The sequence below is a fragment of the Amyelois transitella genome, chromosome 11 (assembly GCF_032362555.1).
Source record: "Amyelois transitella isolate CPQ chromosome 11, ilAmyTran1.1, whole genome shotgun sequence".
NCBI classification, from domain to species: Eukaryota; Metazoa; Arthropoda; class Insecta; order Lepidoptera; family Pyralidae; genus Amyelois; species Amyelois transitella.
Window position 1 is genome coordinate 1898083 of NC_083514.1, and position 20315 is coordinate 1918397.

At 35.6% G+C, this 20315-nt stretch overlaps 1 protein-coding gene across 1 annotated transcript; it reads right to left on the bottom strand.

The window, feature by feature from the left end:
• Positions 1-1595: 1595 nt before the first annotated feature.
• LOC106135133 (uridine-cytidine kinase-like 1) lies at positions 1596-19698 on the bottom strand. Its single transcript, XM_013335339.2, has 12 exons — positions 19554-19698; positions 15703-15827; positions 12748-12927; positions 11300-11406; positions 10312-10482; positions 9466-9602; positions 7961-8147; positions 7096-7185; positions 6145-6304; positions 5392-5537; positions 4245-4442; positions 1596-3881 (listed from the first exon to the last, which is right to left on the bottom strand). The coding sequence occupies exons 1-12, from the start codon at positions 19604-19606 to the stop codon at positions 3765-3767; spliced, it is 1671 nt and encodes a 556-aa protein (XP_013190793.1). The 5' UTR covers positions 19607-19698; the 3' UTR covers positions 1596-3764.
• Positions 19699-20315: the final 617 nt, after the last annotated feature.

Below are 20315 nucleotides of genomic sequence, written 5' to 3' on the forward strand. Positions count from 1 at the left end.
AAGCATTGTTCTTCATATAAAACACCTTTGTTGAGAAGCGATGACAATTGTTGTGTGTAATTAATACAGTGTCATATTATTCGAGCTTAAGTCACCGCCGATATATTTTGGATAACTGGGAGTAGATATATAATATGTTGCAACAGCATTGATTACATTAAAATGGGTCGTCAATTTTGTATTGAAAAATTATTTTTATGTATAGACCACAAAATATTCATTGTTTCAAAATTATAATAAGATTTTAACAGCCAATTATGTTTCAATTTCATAAAACTCAAATGTATATCACAAAGTTAAAATACCTAAAAGTCAAAAACAAATTATAAGTTCAAAATAAAATATTAAACGTTTTTAAATTTGAATGCATGGCTTAAATGTCAAAAGATCACATTTCAGGGTATTTATAAACATCAAATAGGTATCAATACATTAAATTTCACTGCCAATATCACATTTAATCAATAAAAAAATTAATAAACAGTGCCATGAAAAAAATAACCTTCAAGATAGATCAAAATCAAAGGAATATTCTCACAGAGTGATTTTAAGCCATCTTTTGACGTTGAGAAAAATGTATCAACGTTTTATTATACCAAATTGAGAAAATTTAATATAATTACATACCTAAAAAGTAATAAGTGCCTAGAATACAGTTCGACACGAAACCGACCCTTGATTCGTAAAACAAAATAATATCATATTTTTTTTGGGATTTCGAAATAAATTTAATTAAAAAAAAATGCCATTAAAGTACGTACTAATTATATACAAATTTTAAATTAAGTCAAATGGCCTAAAACAGCTAATTAACACTACTTATAACTAATACTGAACAAAAGAATAATTAAAACTTCTAGAAAACTAAATAAATACAAGTCAAAATATCGTGCGACCGTTTATATTGCGAAGAGAACGGAATAAAAGAAAATAAGTCGATTTGCTATCGACAAGAAATAAAATATAACATTAAATAAAAATGTGGTCTTCCTACCGCTTTTACTAAGGCCCGACGAAGACGGTATAGCCATCATTAGTCTTTAGTTTCGAAAAAAAAATAAAATAAAAAACAACAACTCAATTATACAGACATGTTCAGTTGACATTTGAGGTTACTTTCAGTTTTTAACTTAATGAGTTGCGCTTTCTACACATTTAAACACATTTTTCTACACATATACAAATACAAGAATTAAGTGCATATTATTGGGACAAATTGAGAAGAAATTCAAAATAGTGGCAGCGCTATAGGAATGGCATAGTACATAATTTATCTATATTGTATGTATGTATGTATAAGTTTGGAACACTTTATTTTTTAAGCACCATATGTTTTTATATCGTGTAAAATACTTCATTGGATTATATTTATCTATTTATTTTGATATAAAAAGAAAATAACATCAGTTTTTCTTTTTTTTGCTTTGTAATTGACCTAACAAAGATTTATATTATAGTTTCAAAATGTGAAAATATAGTAAAAATCATTTAATATAAAGTAATTTTTAAAAACCTATACCAAAAAAACTTTAGTCCATCTATATATACAATACCAATGTTTTCTGGGTAATTTCAAATGCATATAAAGCAATATATATATATATATATATATATACAAAATTGTATATAGACTTATTGTATAAAGCGTATTACATAAAATACAAAGATGAAACACAGGTAGGTATATTGTCTTACTAGCGACGCACCCCGGCTCCGCACGGATATCATACATATAAACCTTCTTCTTAAATCACACATCAAAATCCGTTGTGTAGTTTTAAAGCTCTAAGCATACATACAGACATAGGGACATCATACAAAAACGGTAAAAGTATATAAATAATATTAACGAAATAAAAGAAACGAAAGCTTAGTGGAGCGCCATCTTGAATTTTAAATTCATTTATTCATAAAATCACGTCTAAATCCCTTGTGGGGTAGACAAAACCAGCAGTCTTGAAAGACTTATATGATGAAAGGTCAATTTTAGCTCTTAGGCTTAATGATTAATTGAGATTCAAAATAATGACAGGTTGCTAGCCCATCGCCTTGAAGGAGAATCCCAAGTTTATTAGCCTATCCCTTAGTCGCCTTTTACAACACCCATGGGAAAAAGATGGGAGTGGTCTTACTCTTTTTTATATTGGTGCACAATACACCTTATCGTCCTTCATAGAACATATTTTTGATGGTAAAAGCGTGTCGGTCAATTTTTAAGACTTTCAAAGAAACTTGTGTTATCGGATACTAACTCAACGATAATATTGTTTACATTAAATAATTAATTAAAACATAAACATCCAAGACCAAGGCCAATCGTTGAAAGTTATTTAATTATCTTGATGTGACCGAAGAGCGAACTCGGGACTTTTTCGTTCAGAGGCGAGAATTCGACAACTTCGCCAAACAAGGCCTCAATATATAGTTTTTATTATAATAAGACAATATACCTGTGTCAGCATAATTACACTAATAATATACGTAACGTATGCACAAGTTGCTGTGGTTGTCAGTGATAAAATAAATTATGCTAGGTGTAAAATGTCAGCCATTAAGGAACGTCATAACCTTTGGTACGGCGATTATGTGAGGTTATAAGTACGGCGCCATTTTGAATGCGAGAACTTAAATATTTCATTTCATACATTAAGCACCAAGTTAACCAGTTACTTCGGTATTTCTTAAAATTGCAAATCTATAATAAAAATTAAAAAAAAAATTTGCTAGTAATAAAATAGTCATTTCTGTGACAATTCTCAGGAACATATTTTGTTAGTAATAAAAACAATACTTGTTTATTTTTGTGACAAATTACTTGACAATCATTTTTTTTTTAATTTATTCATCAATAAATTCTTATATTTAGCAATATAAATATTATAAATTTGAATGTTTGTTTGTCAATTAATTTTTCATTATAATGTCAGAACAATTGAACCGATCTTCGTGAAATTTCACATAAATATAGTACTGATGTACTGACGTACGCGAGCGAAAGGTTCCAGAACCTTATGTTAAATGCAATAAAGCATATTTTTCAAAACTCATAACTAGAACGATGTTATTCCATAGACTAGAATCATCTAGAGGCGACACCACAGAATTATCAAAACCAGATTGATAAAAAAAAACCCTTTGAAAATTAAAATTTATTCCCTACTATCTTCCCTTTTATTAGGACTAATAAAGATAAAATATTAAAGTTTATAAACTGTTTGAAAATGTGCACCATATTTGTATACCTTATAAGGCATAGACTAGACTTAAAATTATGTAGTTTTAAAAAAATACAGTACCTTTTATTATGCTATTGATTTCATATTTCACTCATTAAAAACACAACCACAGCATAGACAAAATAAAATGCATTGTCAGATACAAAGAAAAAAAAAACTACTAATAGACTACCACAGACAACTTGCCATAGACCTCTCAGACATAGACAAACACATACAATATCTAAATAAATAATTCTTTCGCTATATGACCATCTTATTCAATCCATCATCTATATTCACTCTAGAATCCGTCATAAAAAAAAAAACATTAATTTATTAAGTTGCTATTTAGTTTATTATTTAATACATATGGAAATTCATTATTGTACTTAGTTTCTTTACAAAAAATATATATACATATACATATATGTACTGAAATAAGCTTTAAATCGAGGGTTTTATAGAGAACTTCTTTCGTCTCAAAGATAAGGGATTCATAGAGTGACCATAGACTCACACACATACCTACATTTGTATATGAATCATTCAATCGTCGTCGTTGGGCTCGGTACCGAAATACCGGTCTCCAAAGTTACCGATACCGGGCAAGACGTAGAATTTCTCATTGATTTCCGGGTCGAGAGCTGATGTCACTATTTTCACCTGCGAATAATAAATATATAAATAAATAAAATATATATGGGACAAATTACAGTGATTGAGTTAGCCTCGAAGTAAGTTCGAAACTTGTGTAACGAGATACAAACTCAACGATACTATATTTAATAATAGATACCTATATTTTATAATAATAAATACTTATATAGATAAACATCCAAGACCATAAATTTTTTACCTCTTAAAATGTGACTTACCTTAGGAAAAGCATACGCTATAGAGTGGACGCCAATCTCAGCCATAAGTAGTGACACTAAGCTTATATTTTCCTCTGGCACGTCGTGGTTTTATAGTACTCTAATGGCCATCTTATTTTTTAAATGTTTTACGTCGTAGTATGTGACTTACCTTAGGAAAAGCATACGCTATAGAGTGGACGCCAATCTCAGCCATAAGTAGTGACACTAAGCTTATATTTTCCTCTGGCACGTCGTGGTCCAATAGGACCCTGATAGCCATAATGGCGGCCGCGCCGGTAGCCACCGTGGCGTCCATCAGAATAACGCGGTAGTCTTTAATGTCTTTTGGCAGTCTGAGGTAGTATAACTGGAACAAAATACAAATATTTATATAGATAAATAGCTATATACGGGACAAATTACACAGATTGAGTAAGCCTTGAAGCAAGTGCCGTGTGGTTCCCGGCACCAATACAAAAAAGAATAGGACCACTCCATCTCGTTCCCATGGATGTCGTAAAAGGCGACTTAGGCATAGGCTTATAAACTACGGATTCATCTTTTAGTCGATGGGCAAGCAACCTGTCACTATTTGAATCTCAATTCCATCATAAATCCAAACAGCTGAACGTGGCCTATCAGTCTTTTCGAGACTGTTGGCTCTGTCTACCCCGTAAAGGATGTAGACGTGATTATAATTATGTTTATAGATATGTATTGAAGCAAGTTCGAAACTTTTGTCATGAGATAATAATCCAACGATACAGTATTTTATAATAGGCATATCCCAGCCTCCTTTCCAGAGTGGTGAGGATACAACCGGGACTAAAGCCAAGGGATACAAGACTATTTAATAATAAACGTAAACAACTGAACGTGGCCTATCAGTCTTTTCGAGAAAGACGTGATCATATGTATGTACGTACAATATAGTAATTTTTAACAGATTATTCTCGCCGTGTGGTTCCCGGCACCATTACAAAAAAGAATAGGACCACTCTTTCTCATGGATGTCGTAAAAGGCGACTAAGGGATAGGCTTATAAACTTAGGATTCCTCTTTTAGGCGATGGGCTAGCAACCTGTCACTATTTGAATCTCAGTTCTATCATTAAGCCAAATAACTGAACGTGGCCATTCAGTCTTTTCAAGACTGTTGGCTCTGTATACCCCGTAAAGGATGTAGACGTAATTATAATTATGCTTATAGAATTGTATTGAAGCAAGTTCGCAAAAAAAAAGTACAATATAGTAATTTTCAACAGATTATTCTCTCCACTTATCTCCTTCTATCTTCTTTCTATAATAATAACTAACCTCCGGCTCGTCTGTCTGTTGGTTTGTCTGTATGAGAATCTTCCCGATGCGGATGTCCTTGCAGACATCACAAACTGCCTGCTCCATGGTCTCCCCGGCCCTTAGGATGGAAACACCGCATATCTTCTCCACATCGCATTTGCGACCTGAAACCAGGTAAGTATATTGCTTTGAACTAATTTATTCACTCACATAATCACGTCTATATCCCTTGCGGGATAGACAGAGCCAGAAATAAAAATAATAGGACCACTCCATCTCTTTCCCGTGTATGTCGTAAAAGGCGACTAAGGGATAGGCTTTTAAACTTGGGATTCTTCTAGGCGATGGGCTAGCAACCTGTCACAATTTGAATCTCAATTCTATCTTAAAAGCCAAATAGCTGAACGTGGCCTATCAGTCTTTTCAAGACTATTGACTCTGTCTACCCCGCAAGGGATATAGACGTGATTATATGTATGTATGCTGTATCTAAAGATCTCTTTACATACGGTGCCTGATCTCTATCTCATCTTACTAATATTATAAATGCGAAAGTTTGTGAGTAGGTATGTATGTATGGATGTTTGTTACTCTTTCACTCAAATACTACTGAACCGATTACCATAAACTTTCATATGTAGGTAGCTAAAGACCTAGACCCATCCACACATATGCTTACTTTTTTCCCGCTTGATTGATTGTTACGTTATAAGAGTTTCCACGCGGACGAAGTCGCGGGCGGCCTCAAGTTTCTTATAGTTAGTTAGTTACCTCTATACTGGAATCCTTGGGGCGTGTCCACACTGTGTTCCGAGTAAGGCAGTAGGGACAAAGCGAACTCTATGACGAGCCTCATGAGCCTCTTCGAGTAGAATATGAACTCGTCGCGAGGCGTGTCCTTATTTCTTATGAACGTGTGGAGACCTTGTACCTGAGAAATAATACATACATAATAGAATAGATTTACAGGGTGACATTTAAAACAACTGTATCCTTTTAAACATAGACTATACCCATGCTCCTGAGCCGTTTGAGCCTATTTTTATTTAAATTAAACGTCATCATTTTCACATTTAAAAAACCCTCAAAAACTACGTCACACGCTTTATTAAAGACCAATACTACAAAAAGAAATTAAAACTAAACATGTAAATAAATGTCTGAAAAATAAATTATTTTTCTAGTATCAAGATCAAATAAAGTACAGAGTTGTCGAGATCGCTCAGCTGAATGAATTGTGTCGTTGACCTCTGAATCTTACGCGTCGCTTTTCCGCCGACCGGGGTGATATTAGGTATTTAGGATTGTGGATTTTGATACTTTTATTTTTTTCGTACTTTCTGAAATATGAACCGATATTTTTCTTTTAACGTTTTTAAAAATCCTTTAGATGAGTACGCTTAACAGTTAAATTTATGCAGTTGAATTAAAAGTCACCCTGTATAATCAGAATTGGATACAAGGTATCGATCACTTATTGACGTCACATCACTTAAATTTAGTAATATCTACCACCGCTTCCAAAGCGCGTGCGCAGAAGTAGCTGCGGAACAAACTACACTTTACCATTTTCACCGGCATAACGAAGGACCTCTCGTTTTGCCCCATATAAAAAATTACGTCTGCTTTTTTTTCACTTTTTTTTCCAGAACTCAATCGTGTACCATAACTTTTTATCTTTTACTCTTTCAAATGTGAGTTCCTTACGAGATAACACAGTACCTGCGGCGTGTCTTTGAGCACGTAGAGCGAGTCGGGCACCGGTTGCCCCACGTGGGCCACCGCCAACTTCTCTCGCACTTTGAAACCGCGCTGAAACAAAACTGTTATCAAAAAATGTAATAAAAAATTGTGCAATTTATATAACAGCTGTAACCTAAATTAAATAAATAAATATATATCTCTCCCACGGATGTCGCAAAAGGCGACTTAGGTAGATAGGCTTATAAAATTGCGATCCTTTTTTTAGGTGGTGGGCTAGCAACCTGTCACTATTTGAATCTCAATTCATTTCGCATTCTTCGCAATCTCAATTCGCCATTCAGTCTTTCAAGACTGTTGGCTCCGTCTACCCCGTAAGGGCTATAGACGTGACCATATGTATGTAACTCACCAGCTGCAACTGTTTGTGCACGTGCTGCACAATGAGATGTATGGCCACCTTGTTGTCGCCCCCCCGCGGCACTATGATGTGCGCGTGCGCCATCAGCGGCGCTATGTAACTCTGGTAGGCTTCATTTTAGACTTCATGCCTAATTATAGTGCCGTGTGGTTCCCGGCACCGATACAAAGAAGGATAGGACCACTCCATCTCTATCCCATGGATGTCGTAAAAGGCGACTAAGGTAGATTTTTCCCATGGATGTCGTAAAAGGCGACTAAGGTAGATTTTCCAATGGATGTCGTGAAAGGCGACAAAGGTAGATTTTACCATAGATGTCCTAAAAGGCGACTAAGGTAGATAGATTCTTTTTTAGGCGATGGTCAGCTAAACGGGGCCATTCAGTCTTTCAAGGCTCCGTCTACCCTACGATATAGACGTGACCATATGTATGTATGTATGTGTGGCTGTAACTCACTAACTCACCAGCTGCAACTGTTTGTGCACGTGCTGCACAATGAGGTGTATGGCCACCTTGTTGTCGCCGCCGCGCGGCACTATGATGTCGGCGTGCGCCATCAGCGGCGCTATGTAACTCTGGTAGGCTGGTTTTACATGACTCATGTACTGTTTCAATACACCTTCGAGGTCGCGGCCGCGTTGCACTATATCCCTGTTGAAAAGATTTGTTTATTTATTTATTTATAAATTTTATTTGGATAACTAACAGTAGCTTATAATGTAACATAATTCAATATTGGAGACATAGGGTAAAGTAGTATAGTATAGTAGTATACAGGGTGACTTTTAATTCAACTGTATAAATTTAACTGTTAAGTGTACTCAACTAAAGGATATTTAAAAACGTTAAAAGAAAATTATCGCTTCATATTTCAGAAAGTACGAAAAAAAAAGTATCAAAATCCACGATCCTAAATACGTCATATCACCCCGGCCGGCGGAAAAGCGACGCGTAGGATTCAGAGGTCAACGACACAATTCATTCAGCAGAGCGATCTCGACAACTCTGTACTTTACTTGATCTTGATACTAGAAAAATAATTTATTTTTCAGACATTTATTTACATGTTTAGTTTTAATTTCTTTTTGTAGTATTGGTCTTTAATAAAGCGTGTGACAAAGTTTTTGAGGGTTTTTAAATGTGAAAATGATGACGTTTAATTTAAATAAAAATAGGCTCAAACAGCTCTGAAGCATGGGTATAGTCTATGTTTAAAAGGATGCAGTTGTTTTAAATGTCACCCTGTATAGTATAGTAGTAGTATCCTGGTGAAGGGTCAGATCAAAAGTACCCGAAACCGCCGAGCTTGCAAAAATGAAGAGAGTTATGAATGTGGATGAAGCGAAGGAAGTATGCAGAGATCGTGGCAAGTAGAAAGAGGTAGTCTCTGCCTACCCCTCCAGGAAAGAGGCGTGATTTTATGTATGTATGCATGTACATACATACATATAATCACGTCTTTATCCCTTGCGGGGTAGACAGCAGAGCAAACAGTCTTGAAAATACTGAATGATCGTCATTTTCACATTTAAAAAAACCCATAAAACTACGTCACACGCTTTATTAACGACCAATATACCATGTAAACGACCAATTTAACATGTAAATAAATGTCTGAAAATTAAATTATTTTTCTAGTATCGAGATCAAGTAAAGTTTGTCGAGATCGCTCAGCTGAATGAATTGTGTCGTTGACCTCTGAATCTTACGCGTCGCTTTTCCGCCGGCCGGGGTGATATGACGTATTTAGGATCGTGGATTTTGATACTTTAATTTTTTTTCATACTTTCTGAAATATGAACTGATATTTTTCTATTAACGTTTTTAAATATCCTTTAGATGAGTACACTTAACAGTTGAATTTATGCAGTTGAATTAAAAGTCACCCTGTATAATTATTAAGTCCAACTACTTTTTTTTCAAAAATCTTACCGTACCGAGGTCACGGGCAACAATTTAGTAAGCTCACCTCCTCAACCGCCTCCCCAGCCTTATATCGGCGTCGGTATCGACGAAGACCTTCATGTCCAACAGTTTAAGGACGTCCGCGTTGTAAAAAGCCAGGATGCCTTCGAAGATGATCACATTGGCGCCGTACATCGTTTTCTGGAAACAAATATCATATTCGACGAAATATTCGTATTGACATAACCAGTTCTACATTCATTCATGTTTTTTAATGTAGACAATGTGCATTCGTCCACGATTCAGATTTAACAGATCTATATTTGTATATTGACGTCCGATGAAAATGCTGCAGTGTAGTTTGTTCCGCCGCTTCTTCTACACACGCGCTTTGGAAGCGGTAGTAGTTATAATTAGATTTGAGTTATGTGACGTCAATAAGTGATACCTTGTATCCAATTTTGAAAATAAATCTATTCAATTCTATAGATATTTATGAGCTTTGGAAGCGACAGTTAACTCAGTTTTAAGTCATTTATTTGGCGTCAACCGATGTCATGAAAAAACCAAAAGAGATATGACAGTTATTTAGTGATGTTGAAATGTCCCATACTCGTGATAATGATAAAAAAAATTATCCTACTAATATTATAAATGCGAAAGTTTGTGAGTAGGTAGGTATGTCCAGGATATCAGTATGGATGTTTGTTACTCTTTCACGCAAAAACTACTGAACCGATTACTATGAAATTTGTTATGTACGAATAGGTAGCTGAAAACCCAGAATAACATATAGGCTACTTTTTATCTCGGAGTTCACGCGGGATTGATTTTCATGTTATAATATACATAGTTTCCACGCGAACGAAGTCGCGGGCGGGCCTCTAGTCAATCAATAAGTCAAACTCACAGTTCTATTCTCCCTGGAATGCGTGACGTAATTGTATATGGGTACTTCGACTTTCTTGCCCTCCTTCAACCTCTGTAGCACAGAATATAACAGTTCCATGTCGAACGCATCCGGGTGATCGAAGTTGTATTCGTTGCGGGTAGCAAGCTGATGCTGTTTCTCATTTAACACCTGGAATTTTTTTTTCTAAGTCAGTGCCGTGTGATTCCCGGCACAAATACAAAAAAATATAGGACCACTCCATATCTTTCACATGGATGTCGTAAAAGGCGACTAAGGGATAGGCTTAAAAACTTGGGATTCTTTTTTAGATGAGATGGGTCAGCAACCTGTCACTATTTGAATCTCAATTCTATCATTAAGCCAAATAGCTGAACGTGGCCATTCAGTCTTTTCAAGACTGTTGGCTCTGTCTGCCCCGCAAGGGATATAGACGTGACCATATGTATGTATGTAATTTTTTTTAAACTAGTCTCAATGTCAGGCATTCAAAATACAGTAAGGAAAAAGATCGTGAGGAAACCTGCACATTCAGGCAATTGAATGTGTAACCATGATCGATCCAATACGGGTCAGGTTCACCTGCAAAGTAAGCGGAGGTCAGACGGGAGTCGCTTCGTGTAAAAACCTGATTCACCCTATCCAGGATCCATGGTCAAAGGCATACCCCGGGCTCCTCTCGAAAGTGAAGAAGAAAGTGTCCTTTTGTTATTATGTAAACTAATATAATAAAGCTGAAGAGTTTGTTTGTTTGAACGCGCTAATCTCAGTAACAACTTGTACGAATTAAAAAAAATCTTTTTCTGTTTTATAGACCATTTACCGAGGAAGGCTTCAGGCTATATAACATCACGCTGCAACTATTACGATAGCTCGTAATAATGTAAAATAAGAAAAAAAAAACGGGGAAAATGATTCCTCATTAAGGGCTTCAATGACGTCCAAAATAACTATTCCACGCGGGCGAAGTCGCGGGTACAGCTAGTACCTTATAAAAGGAGTCCATACTGACAATGGTGACCCAGGGTATGTTCAGAGATTCAATGATCTTTGTCGCTACGGTGGTCTTGCCGGATGCGCTGCCGCCGCATATACCTTCAAACAGAAAAACCTGGAAATCAATCGTTATCTTAATGTGGTGCCGTGTGGTTCCCAGGCGAGTAATATGAAAAAGAATGGGACCACTCCATATCTTTCTCATGGTTGTCGCAAAAGGCGACTAAGGGATAAGAAATATTTAATTGGGAGGATTATTTATTTAAGTGATGGGCTAGCAACCTGTTAATCATTTGAATCTCAATTCTATCTTTAAGCCAAAGTATTTAGCATAAGACTGAAAGACCACGTTCAATGTGCCATGAAGACTGATGGCTCTGTCTACCCCGCAGGGGATATAGACGTGATTATATGTTATAATCTATATTTGAAAATCAAAATTCCACATTTGTAATCAAAATTCAGAGAAAGATTCAACACTGTTTTTGTAACGGCACGGCCCGCCGGTCAAGCGACAAAACAAATCTGTGATTCAAATACAAAAATTTTATTCGTTGATATATGGAACAGTTCATACATCTCTTAATAATTATCATATCAATTGGTTTCACAACATTGGCTGACGTCGAATTAATCCTACTAATATTATAAATGCGAAAGTTTGTGAGTATGTCAGTATGGATGTTTGTTACCTACTCTTTCACGCAAAAACTACTGAACCGATTACGATAAAATTTGGTATGTGTAACACATAGGCTACTTTTTATCCCAGAGTTCCCGCGGGAATTGATAGGGTTTCCATGCGGACGAAGTCGCGGGCGGCCTCTAGTTATCTTTAAAACTATGTTTACTGCCGTTTCCTAAGCGTCAGTGCAAAAGAAGCGTTGCCATTTGAATTTTACCGTATAAAAACCAGCCTCCTTTTATTGGACTAAGATGGATCCCAGCTAACGTTGCCAGGCGTCCGAATAAAGCCGGACATAGTTAGGCATTTTGATCGCATACATACAACCATAAAATCAGGCCTCTTTCCCGGAGGGGTAGGCAGAGACTACCTACCTACCTATTTGATCGCATGTCCGGCCAAAATAAACGGTGTCCGTCTTGTCCGGCTTTTGTTAGGCTTTTTAAGTTTTTACATTTCGCAAACAAGCGAGAGCGTGGCCGAGCGCAGGCGACGAGAGTCCACTACCGATAACATAGGGTGTCCGGCTTTTTTAGCCAAATGTCCGGCCAAACAGGCTGGTCTGTCCGGCTATTAGCACTTTACTCGATACTATTTAAATCTCAGTCATATCATCGAGCCATACAGTTGAACGTAGGCTAACAGTATTTTCAAGATTCAAGATTATTTATTTGTAAAACATGTTACAACGATCTGGCAACCCTAATCCCAGCTACAAATGCTCCTGAGTTGTCGTCACACACTGTACAACTTACCAATAAGAAACGGCTCGACCTCCTGCCCGCCGGTACAGTTGTACCACGGCGGTCTGCCCGCCGTGTATATTGTACGTCTGTCGGCGTGCAGTATACTTTCCGCCGTGGTCCGCTTGTTCGACTGAGACATCGACGTGGTGCGCACGCGGCGAGCGCGCGGCGATTTTAGTATATTCGACCCTGGAAAAATTTAAATCGGTAAATCTGCATCTCTTAGAGCAGAGAGTCCCAAACTTATTTTGTCTACTGCCCACTTTGAGAATAAATATTTGAGTTTGAGCAATCTTTTAATTCATATTAGTTGATGTTCACAAGTTGTTGTGAGTCGAGAGCTCTTGAAGTCGTTGTTTAAGAGGCCTCCTAGCTAAATAAAATAACAAATCACTCCCCCCCGCCTTTACACAACGCCCCCATTTTTTTTCTGGGTCTCTTACCGCCCCCCAAGTTATCGCCCACTTTGGGAAAGACTGTCTTAGAGCGTCATTGGTCGAATCGGTAAGGTTAAGATGTATGTAACCATGATCCAATAAAGTTGCGGATGTCAGATGGCATTCGCTTCGTGTATAAACCTGATCCACCCAACCCAGGATCTATGATCAAGGCCGTGTGACCGGGACTATAGCCAGGAGGAAGAAATAAAATCTGTATCACCCTCATGCCTGTGCCGTGTGGTTCCCGGCACCAATACAAAAAAGAATACCACTCCATCTTTTTCCCATGGATGTCGTAAAAGGCGACTAAGGGATAGGCTTATAAACTTGGGATTCTTTTTTAGGCGATGGGCTAGCAACCTGTCACTATATGAATCTCAATTCTACCATTAAGCCAAATAGCTGAACGTGGCCATTCAGTCTATTCGAGACTGTTGGCTCTGTCTATCCCGCAAGGGATATAGACGTGACCATATGTATGTATGTATCACCCTCATCTTTGCATGTTCCCAGAGGCACCCTCCGCCACTACGCTTCAAGGCTTAGAGACTGCGTAGTTAAATATTTATAAGATAAATTCATTTTGCGAATAATATGATAAGAAATGCTTTTACATAGGTCATTCTGCCGATTGCAGGTACAGTCAACAATATAGAGAGGCATACAGAGAGGAAAATTCAGTAAAAATTAATCACTTTTGGAATTTGGAATCTGATAACGGTATAACAGGTAAATTGGTAACAGGTATATACGAACGCATCTGGTAAAGGGTCAGGTCAAAAGTACCCGAAACCGCCGAGCTTGCATGAAGAGAGTTATGAATGTGGATGAAGCGAAGGAAGTATGCAGAGATCGTGGCAAGTGGAAAGAGGTAGTCTCTGCCTACCCCTCCGGTAGTAACAGGTAAAAGCTTTTGGTAATATTTTATAGCTATTGGGCTTTTTAGGTGAGATGAAAAATTCAAATTATTTCACAACACATCCACACAAATATTTCATATTACAATGTCGATCTGAGAAACTATTCCGTTAATAAAATATTATTTAACAGTTCAAGAAACTCGTTACGAAGAATTCATTAGTTTAATTACAGAATGACCAATATCCAAGGCCTTGCGTTAAAAAAGTAGTCAGTTATTTTCGTAATCACGTAATTATAAGATCAAATTTAGCTACTGAATATAAGGGGAATTGTTCGAACCTGGGACGTCCTGGGGAAAGGTCAGATCAAGAGCATCCTAAACCAAAGAGTTTGCAGGAAGAGTTACGAATGTAGGCTAAGATGTATGCAGGGAAAGAGGCTTAATTTTATGTATGTTTATACTGGGTTTATAGTAGATAAAAGATTTAAAACATTGATAGGCTTTGCTTTCGTGGGAATTTTTAGTTTAAAAAAAAACAGATAGCGTATAAGTGCCTAAAAACATATACAAGTATCTATTCATTACTGAAAAGGGTCCCATGGATAATTGTCATATAACCACGTGCTGAAGAAGTCCTAGATTGGGTTTTTGTTAAGATAAAAATTTTTAATAAATAAAGAATCACAGAGATCACAGGCTCTAAAATTTTAATTTATAGAATATTTAAAGACGTGTAATTTTTTTTTTAATCTGTCGAGTTTTGTGACTAGTCCTTTAAAAGTCAATGAAAAAAAAAAAAAAATTAAACATACCAAATTAAATAACTCAAAAAAGGAACACACGAGATAAACGAACTAAATCTGCGCCAACACATCAACGCGTAAGTTCAACCAGAGAGGAAAAACATCACTAAAAATATTTTATAAAATCCTTAAATTCACCTTAATATACCTACAACTCTATAAATTATTAAGATAAGTATAAACAGTGGCGATCTCCACTGCCATAATCCGACTGAGTTTAGGAGTAATTTTTGACACCATAATCCGACTCAGTTTAAGAGTCTTTCTCGGACAAGAACTGGAGCCTTCAAAAATTGGTAATGTGCGAGTAGAATAAAATAGAATAAAATAAAAGGGAATAAAAATCAAATAATTTTTTATTCGTAAAGAAAATTTTAATAAAACTGAGTGGATTTCCATACAACGAATACTTATAAGATTCGGCCCTATAATCTTACTTAAATTGATGTATGTACCATCTTTAATAGCTTCTTAGTAACAAGGTCAATATAGAATGAGTCGCTTAAAGTATCTACGCAGGTGGTATAAATACCTACATGGTGACACTTCAACTCTCATTACATCTAATGACCTATTAAAACGCCGGTGGTCGAATTGGTAAGGTTAAAATGCGTGTGGCGCAAAATGGCTCAGATTCGAATCCTACCTCAGCCATGTAGAAATGACTATTTTTTAAGTTATGTACACTAGTTTGAATACTAACCGATGCTCTTAAGGCGGGGAAAACATCGTGAAGTGTGTAACCATGGTGACCATGATATTGTCAAGGTCAGACGGGAGTCGCTTCGTGTAGAAACCTTACTCACCCAATCCAGGATCCATGGTCAAGAGGCAGGTCAAAGGGACAAATTCCACTTACCTGTGGAAGGGGGTCTGTAACTCCTGACATTGGGCACGGTGGTGGGGGAGGCGGGGGCTCTCGTCGAGTAGTCCTCATCGTCCAAGAAGACCTGCTCGCTCAACTCAATGGCCAATTCAGTGTCACTGTTTGACAAAATGTTGGGTTAAAAAAATTACCACTATTTGAATCTCAATTCTATCATTAAATCAAATAACTGACCATGGCCAATCAGTCTTTTCAAGACTGTTGGCTCTATCTCCCCCGCAAGGGATATAGACGTGATGATATGTATGTAAAAATATGATAATGTATAATGAAACCATGTAATATTATTATTTTGCGGCTGTTGTGTAGACTTTTTATAAAAAAATAAAAAATTATATAGCTTGATTAAATCTTATAGTGTTTAAGCAGGTGCAAGATTCTTGTCACCTAGTTTCTACATTACTTCTGTTTCTAAATTATCTTCTTGGAGAAGAGAGTTCGACAGCATCAAATTGATTTTAACTTTTGAAGTCATTGCTTGAAACAGCAAAGTCACACTCGCGCAGGTTGCCCCTAAGCAACTTGTTAACCCTTTGTTCTAATGAATTTAATATATAACATTACTTTGAAATATTGTTTACAATGAGGCAATGACAGTTACTTTGTCATATTACTCATAAAACAATAAGATTCCTTAAATTCTTAACCTCTGATCTGGACTTCTCATTTTAATCTTATCAACCTTAAAAACATCAACAGACATTTAACAGTTCGACCACTAAGAAATTTACTTACAGTTTGACGGTTTGACCTCTGTACAAAGTTTCTCTAAGTTTAAGTTTTCATTGTATTTTTTCCTTGATGTTCATAAATATTTATAAATAAATAAATGAAGTTGAGAGATGATGAGAGGAGACACATCGTAACCACTATCAAATTTCATAAAATCATAGTTTTCTAATTTCCATCAAAATAACCAAGCAAAACAAAATATACTTATATATATCTGTCCCTTCTGCGGTAGACAGAGCCAACAGTCTCAAAATAGTTCTCTTAAACAACACTTAGCTATATAAAATGAAAGTGGACACAAAACAGGTAAACTTTAAGTGGAAGTCAGGTGGAACATAATAATTGTAGACAAGCCAATGCCTTTCTTACCTACTGGAAGAAAGTTCTCCAGAAATATAATAATAGTGCCCTTGTACTAATTTTATGTATGTATGTATGTACTAAATTTCTCATAAGTCTAAGTTCTTATCATATTTTTTTTCTTGATGCACCCATAGAAATAAAATAAATAAATTGTGAACCACACTTACTAATTTATATTTTATACTACACGACCTACTAACAAGTAATGGCGTAATAGACAACATGCTAGGATGAAACAATAATTAGATCCATTATTATAGGGAAACTCCTCTTAATATTCTATAGTATAAATGCATTTATGTTATTATCTCATACAATATCAACATTTTTGTGATAATTGTCGGAGTCAACTGAAGGTCAACACATCAGGGCAATAAGAGATAAATTATTGCGACAGGAACATAAATCAAAATTTTATTACCTACACTGTCCAGATAAGATGAAAGGATGTAACTTCCATATTTGGAAAAACAGAGTTATAAATATATACATACATCAGAATCAGCACAGAAAAGTTTGTATTGTTAACACGGTTGAATTCCAAATAAATATTTTTTCCATAACAAAACATTAGAGAGAAAGCCAACAAACATACTTCTATTTATTTTTATAAAGATTTAATAAAATTAGTTCAGTTTAATTTTATTTCATGTAAGCTATTCCCCTAAAATAATACATATTATACTTTTTATAATTATACATATAACATTTCTTTTCAAATAACTACATTTAAATCTTTGTTTATCAAGGTACATACATAGTTTAATTTGTTTTTATAATTTTTAAATTGATGTTGTAACACAATATATATATATATATATATATATGTGTGTATTTGTAATTAATTTTCATGTGTAATGCATAACAGCTAGCATTCAGAAGTTTAAATATCTCACTTGTTAAGCAAACCTTCATTAATCAAAATTACTCACAAGGACATGTGTGATGGAAGTAATGAAATAGGTCATAATTGTTAATCTTACTGGGCATACGGATGTACCGGTGACCTAAAGATGGATTATGTATATTAGTTTGGATGCTTACGTAAGCCATTTCATTCAAGAAAAACATTGTAAGGAACATTTAAGTAATTGAACATGTACCCCTTTTTTCATGATTTTTCATTTCTATGTTGTAACATCATGTAATCACACCTCACATTCCTAGATCATGGTCATAGAGTAACTTCAGATCCTTACAAGGACATTACGAAGGATGATGGAAAACCCAAATTATATTTGGATGAGAGTCACTTAGTATAAAAGCCTGATCTACCCAATCCATGATCATGATCAAATGTGCACACTAGCTCTCCACCAGAGAGATGGAGATGTAACCTCCCCTACAATGTTTTTACACTAGTTGGTAATTCCCTCAGTAATTATGGTGCAGTAATGAAACCCACAAACATTCATGTTAAAACAAATAACATTAACTGTGCTATGTAAAATATTACTAACATGCAACAGAAATTTATTATTTTGATATAAAGCAAAGTCGCTTCCCACATCTGTCTCAATGTCTGTATATGTTAAGATTTTCGAAACTACACAACAGATTTTAATATAGTTTTTATTTAAATATAAATACTACTATTATGATGTTACTAGTATCTGCCATCAGTTTCATTTCATACATTATTTTTTTTATATTTTTCAGATTTTTTTATATTAATGTAGAGTTCTGTCTAAACTACACTTCCTGACACACCCAATCTAGGATTCATGGTCAAGAGCCTTCCTCGGGTCCTCTCCAGAGTAGTGAGGATGTAGCCAGAAGTAAGAAGAGAGTTGTGTCCAAACCAAGATTTTTTAAAAAGTAAATGACTTCAAATACAAATTTTGTGCCTTAGTACATTTACATTTTGTTTTGTACCATGTGTAGCTTTTCCAATAAGCTCAATTCAACATGTTAAGTAAGATTCTTCTGATCATAAAAGGGTTGGAAGTTAATTCTTCAGTAATTGTGTATTGTGTTAAAGCTAAGTAATAACAGTATGTTGATAATGAAAATGTTATATTTGTTATTAGTAGATTTTAGAATTTTCATTTAGCTAGTTACTTATTTCCTTTTTAAAAATAATATTTTTCATATAATGGTATTCAAATGCTATTATCATGAATATCTTATCACTTATGCCCACTTATCCCATTAGATAGTGGTCATATGCAATGAAAACAAATGTTTGAGATTATTTGAAGTGGTCTTAAATGTTTATAACTTAGAGATATTGGTGCATAAAAAATAAGCAAATGAACATGTAACTGTGCAAATTAAACATGAACGAAGCCCTGAGAAGCCACCACTAGTTACAAACACGTTCTTATTTCAAAATCTTACGGGCTTTTGAAGACAAGAGGAGCTGGTTCCATTTTTCCAATGTTTTGCTTTTTATCATGTGACACCGTGTTTCGAAATGCGACCGCTTTCGACCACGTGTTTTACTCACACGGTGGACATACAACGTGAAGCAATCTGCCAATGTACTACATAAAATGTCTAAAAATAAATCGAAATGCGTGCGGGAATGAGGTTATTTTGCAAATTGTGTTTTAAACAATTTCACTGGAAAATTTCTTTCGACACTCAAGCAGCGCGCAATAGAACAATTTCAGAAGAGGAGAATGACTAAGCCTACGCTGAAACTGTAACTTTTGCAGCGTAATTTCGTATGACACTAGCCAGCTGGGCAAACAAACAATCGGCAAGGTTAGCACTCGAACTTTTACCTATCAGAGCTGGCAGAACTGGGCGTTTCAAATTTGTTCAGCTTCCCAGCCATCACTGGTCGTCACAACACGATTTTATGTTACAAAATACAATAATTATGAAAATTTTGATTGAGTATATAGACCCTACGCAAGAACTTGGCATTTGCATCTGCTTGGCATCTGCACTGCAAATTTATTTCGCATTGGCAGTTTTGTTGGCATTGACAGGATAGGGATAACAGGTTGACTTTGATGTTTGTTCACAGATATACAGATATTTTACTTTTTATTGGCTTTGCTCAGCAAAGAACTACAATATCTGTCAACGGTAAAATGTAATATAACGAACTTGACTAATTGTTTTAAATACAGGGTGACATTTAAAACAACTGCATCCTTTTAAACATAGACTATACCCATGCTTCTGAGCCGTTTGAGCCTATTTTTATTTAAATAAAACGTCGTTAATAGCTGAACGTGGCCATTCAGTCTTTTCAAGAACTCTGGCTCTGTCTACCCCGCAAGGGATATAGACGTGACCATATGTATGTATGTATTAACTACTCTACATACTTATTTGATTACGCTTACCGTTAATATCCGTTCCCGCGAGATTTTAGGAAATCGCTGGGACCGCTTGTTTCATTTTATACCTATCCAAAATCTAGACCTTCCCTGTTTAGGCTGAGAGGATTTCCCAAAATTTTCGCGGAAGCAGCTGCGCATGCCCTCTGTAAGTAGTAAGTACCTAAGTATGTATATAAAACAATGTAGAAGGTA

Excerpts from the sequence above, each read along its gene's own strand:
- LOC106135133 (XM_013335339.2), bottom strand. The coding sequence starts at position 19,606 with ATGGCTGGGAAGCTGAACAAATTTGAAACGCCCAGTTCTGCCAGCTCT. Across the intron at positions 12,928-15,702 it reads TTACAGACCCCCTTCCACAG|GGTCGAATATACTAAAATCG; the intron begins GTAAGTGGAATT and ends AAATTTTTCCAG. Across the intron at positions 8,148-9,465 it reads CTGGGGAGGCGGTTGAGGAG|GGATATAGTGCAACGCGGCC; the intron begins GTGAGCTTACTA and ends TCTTTTCAACAG.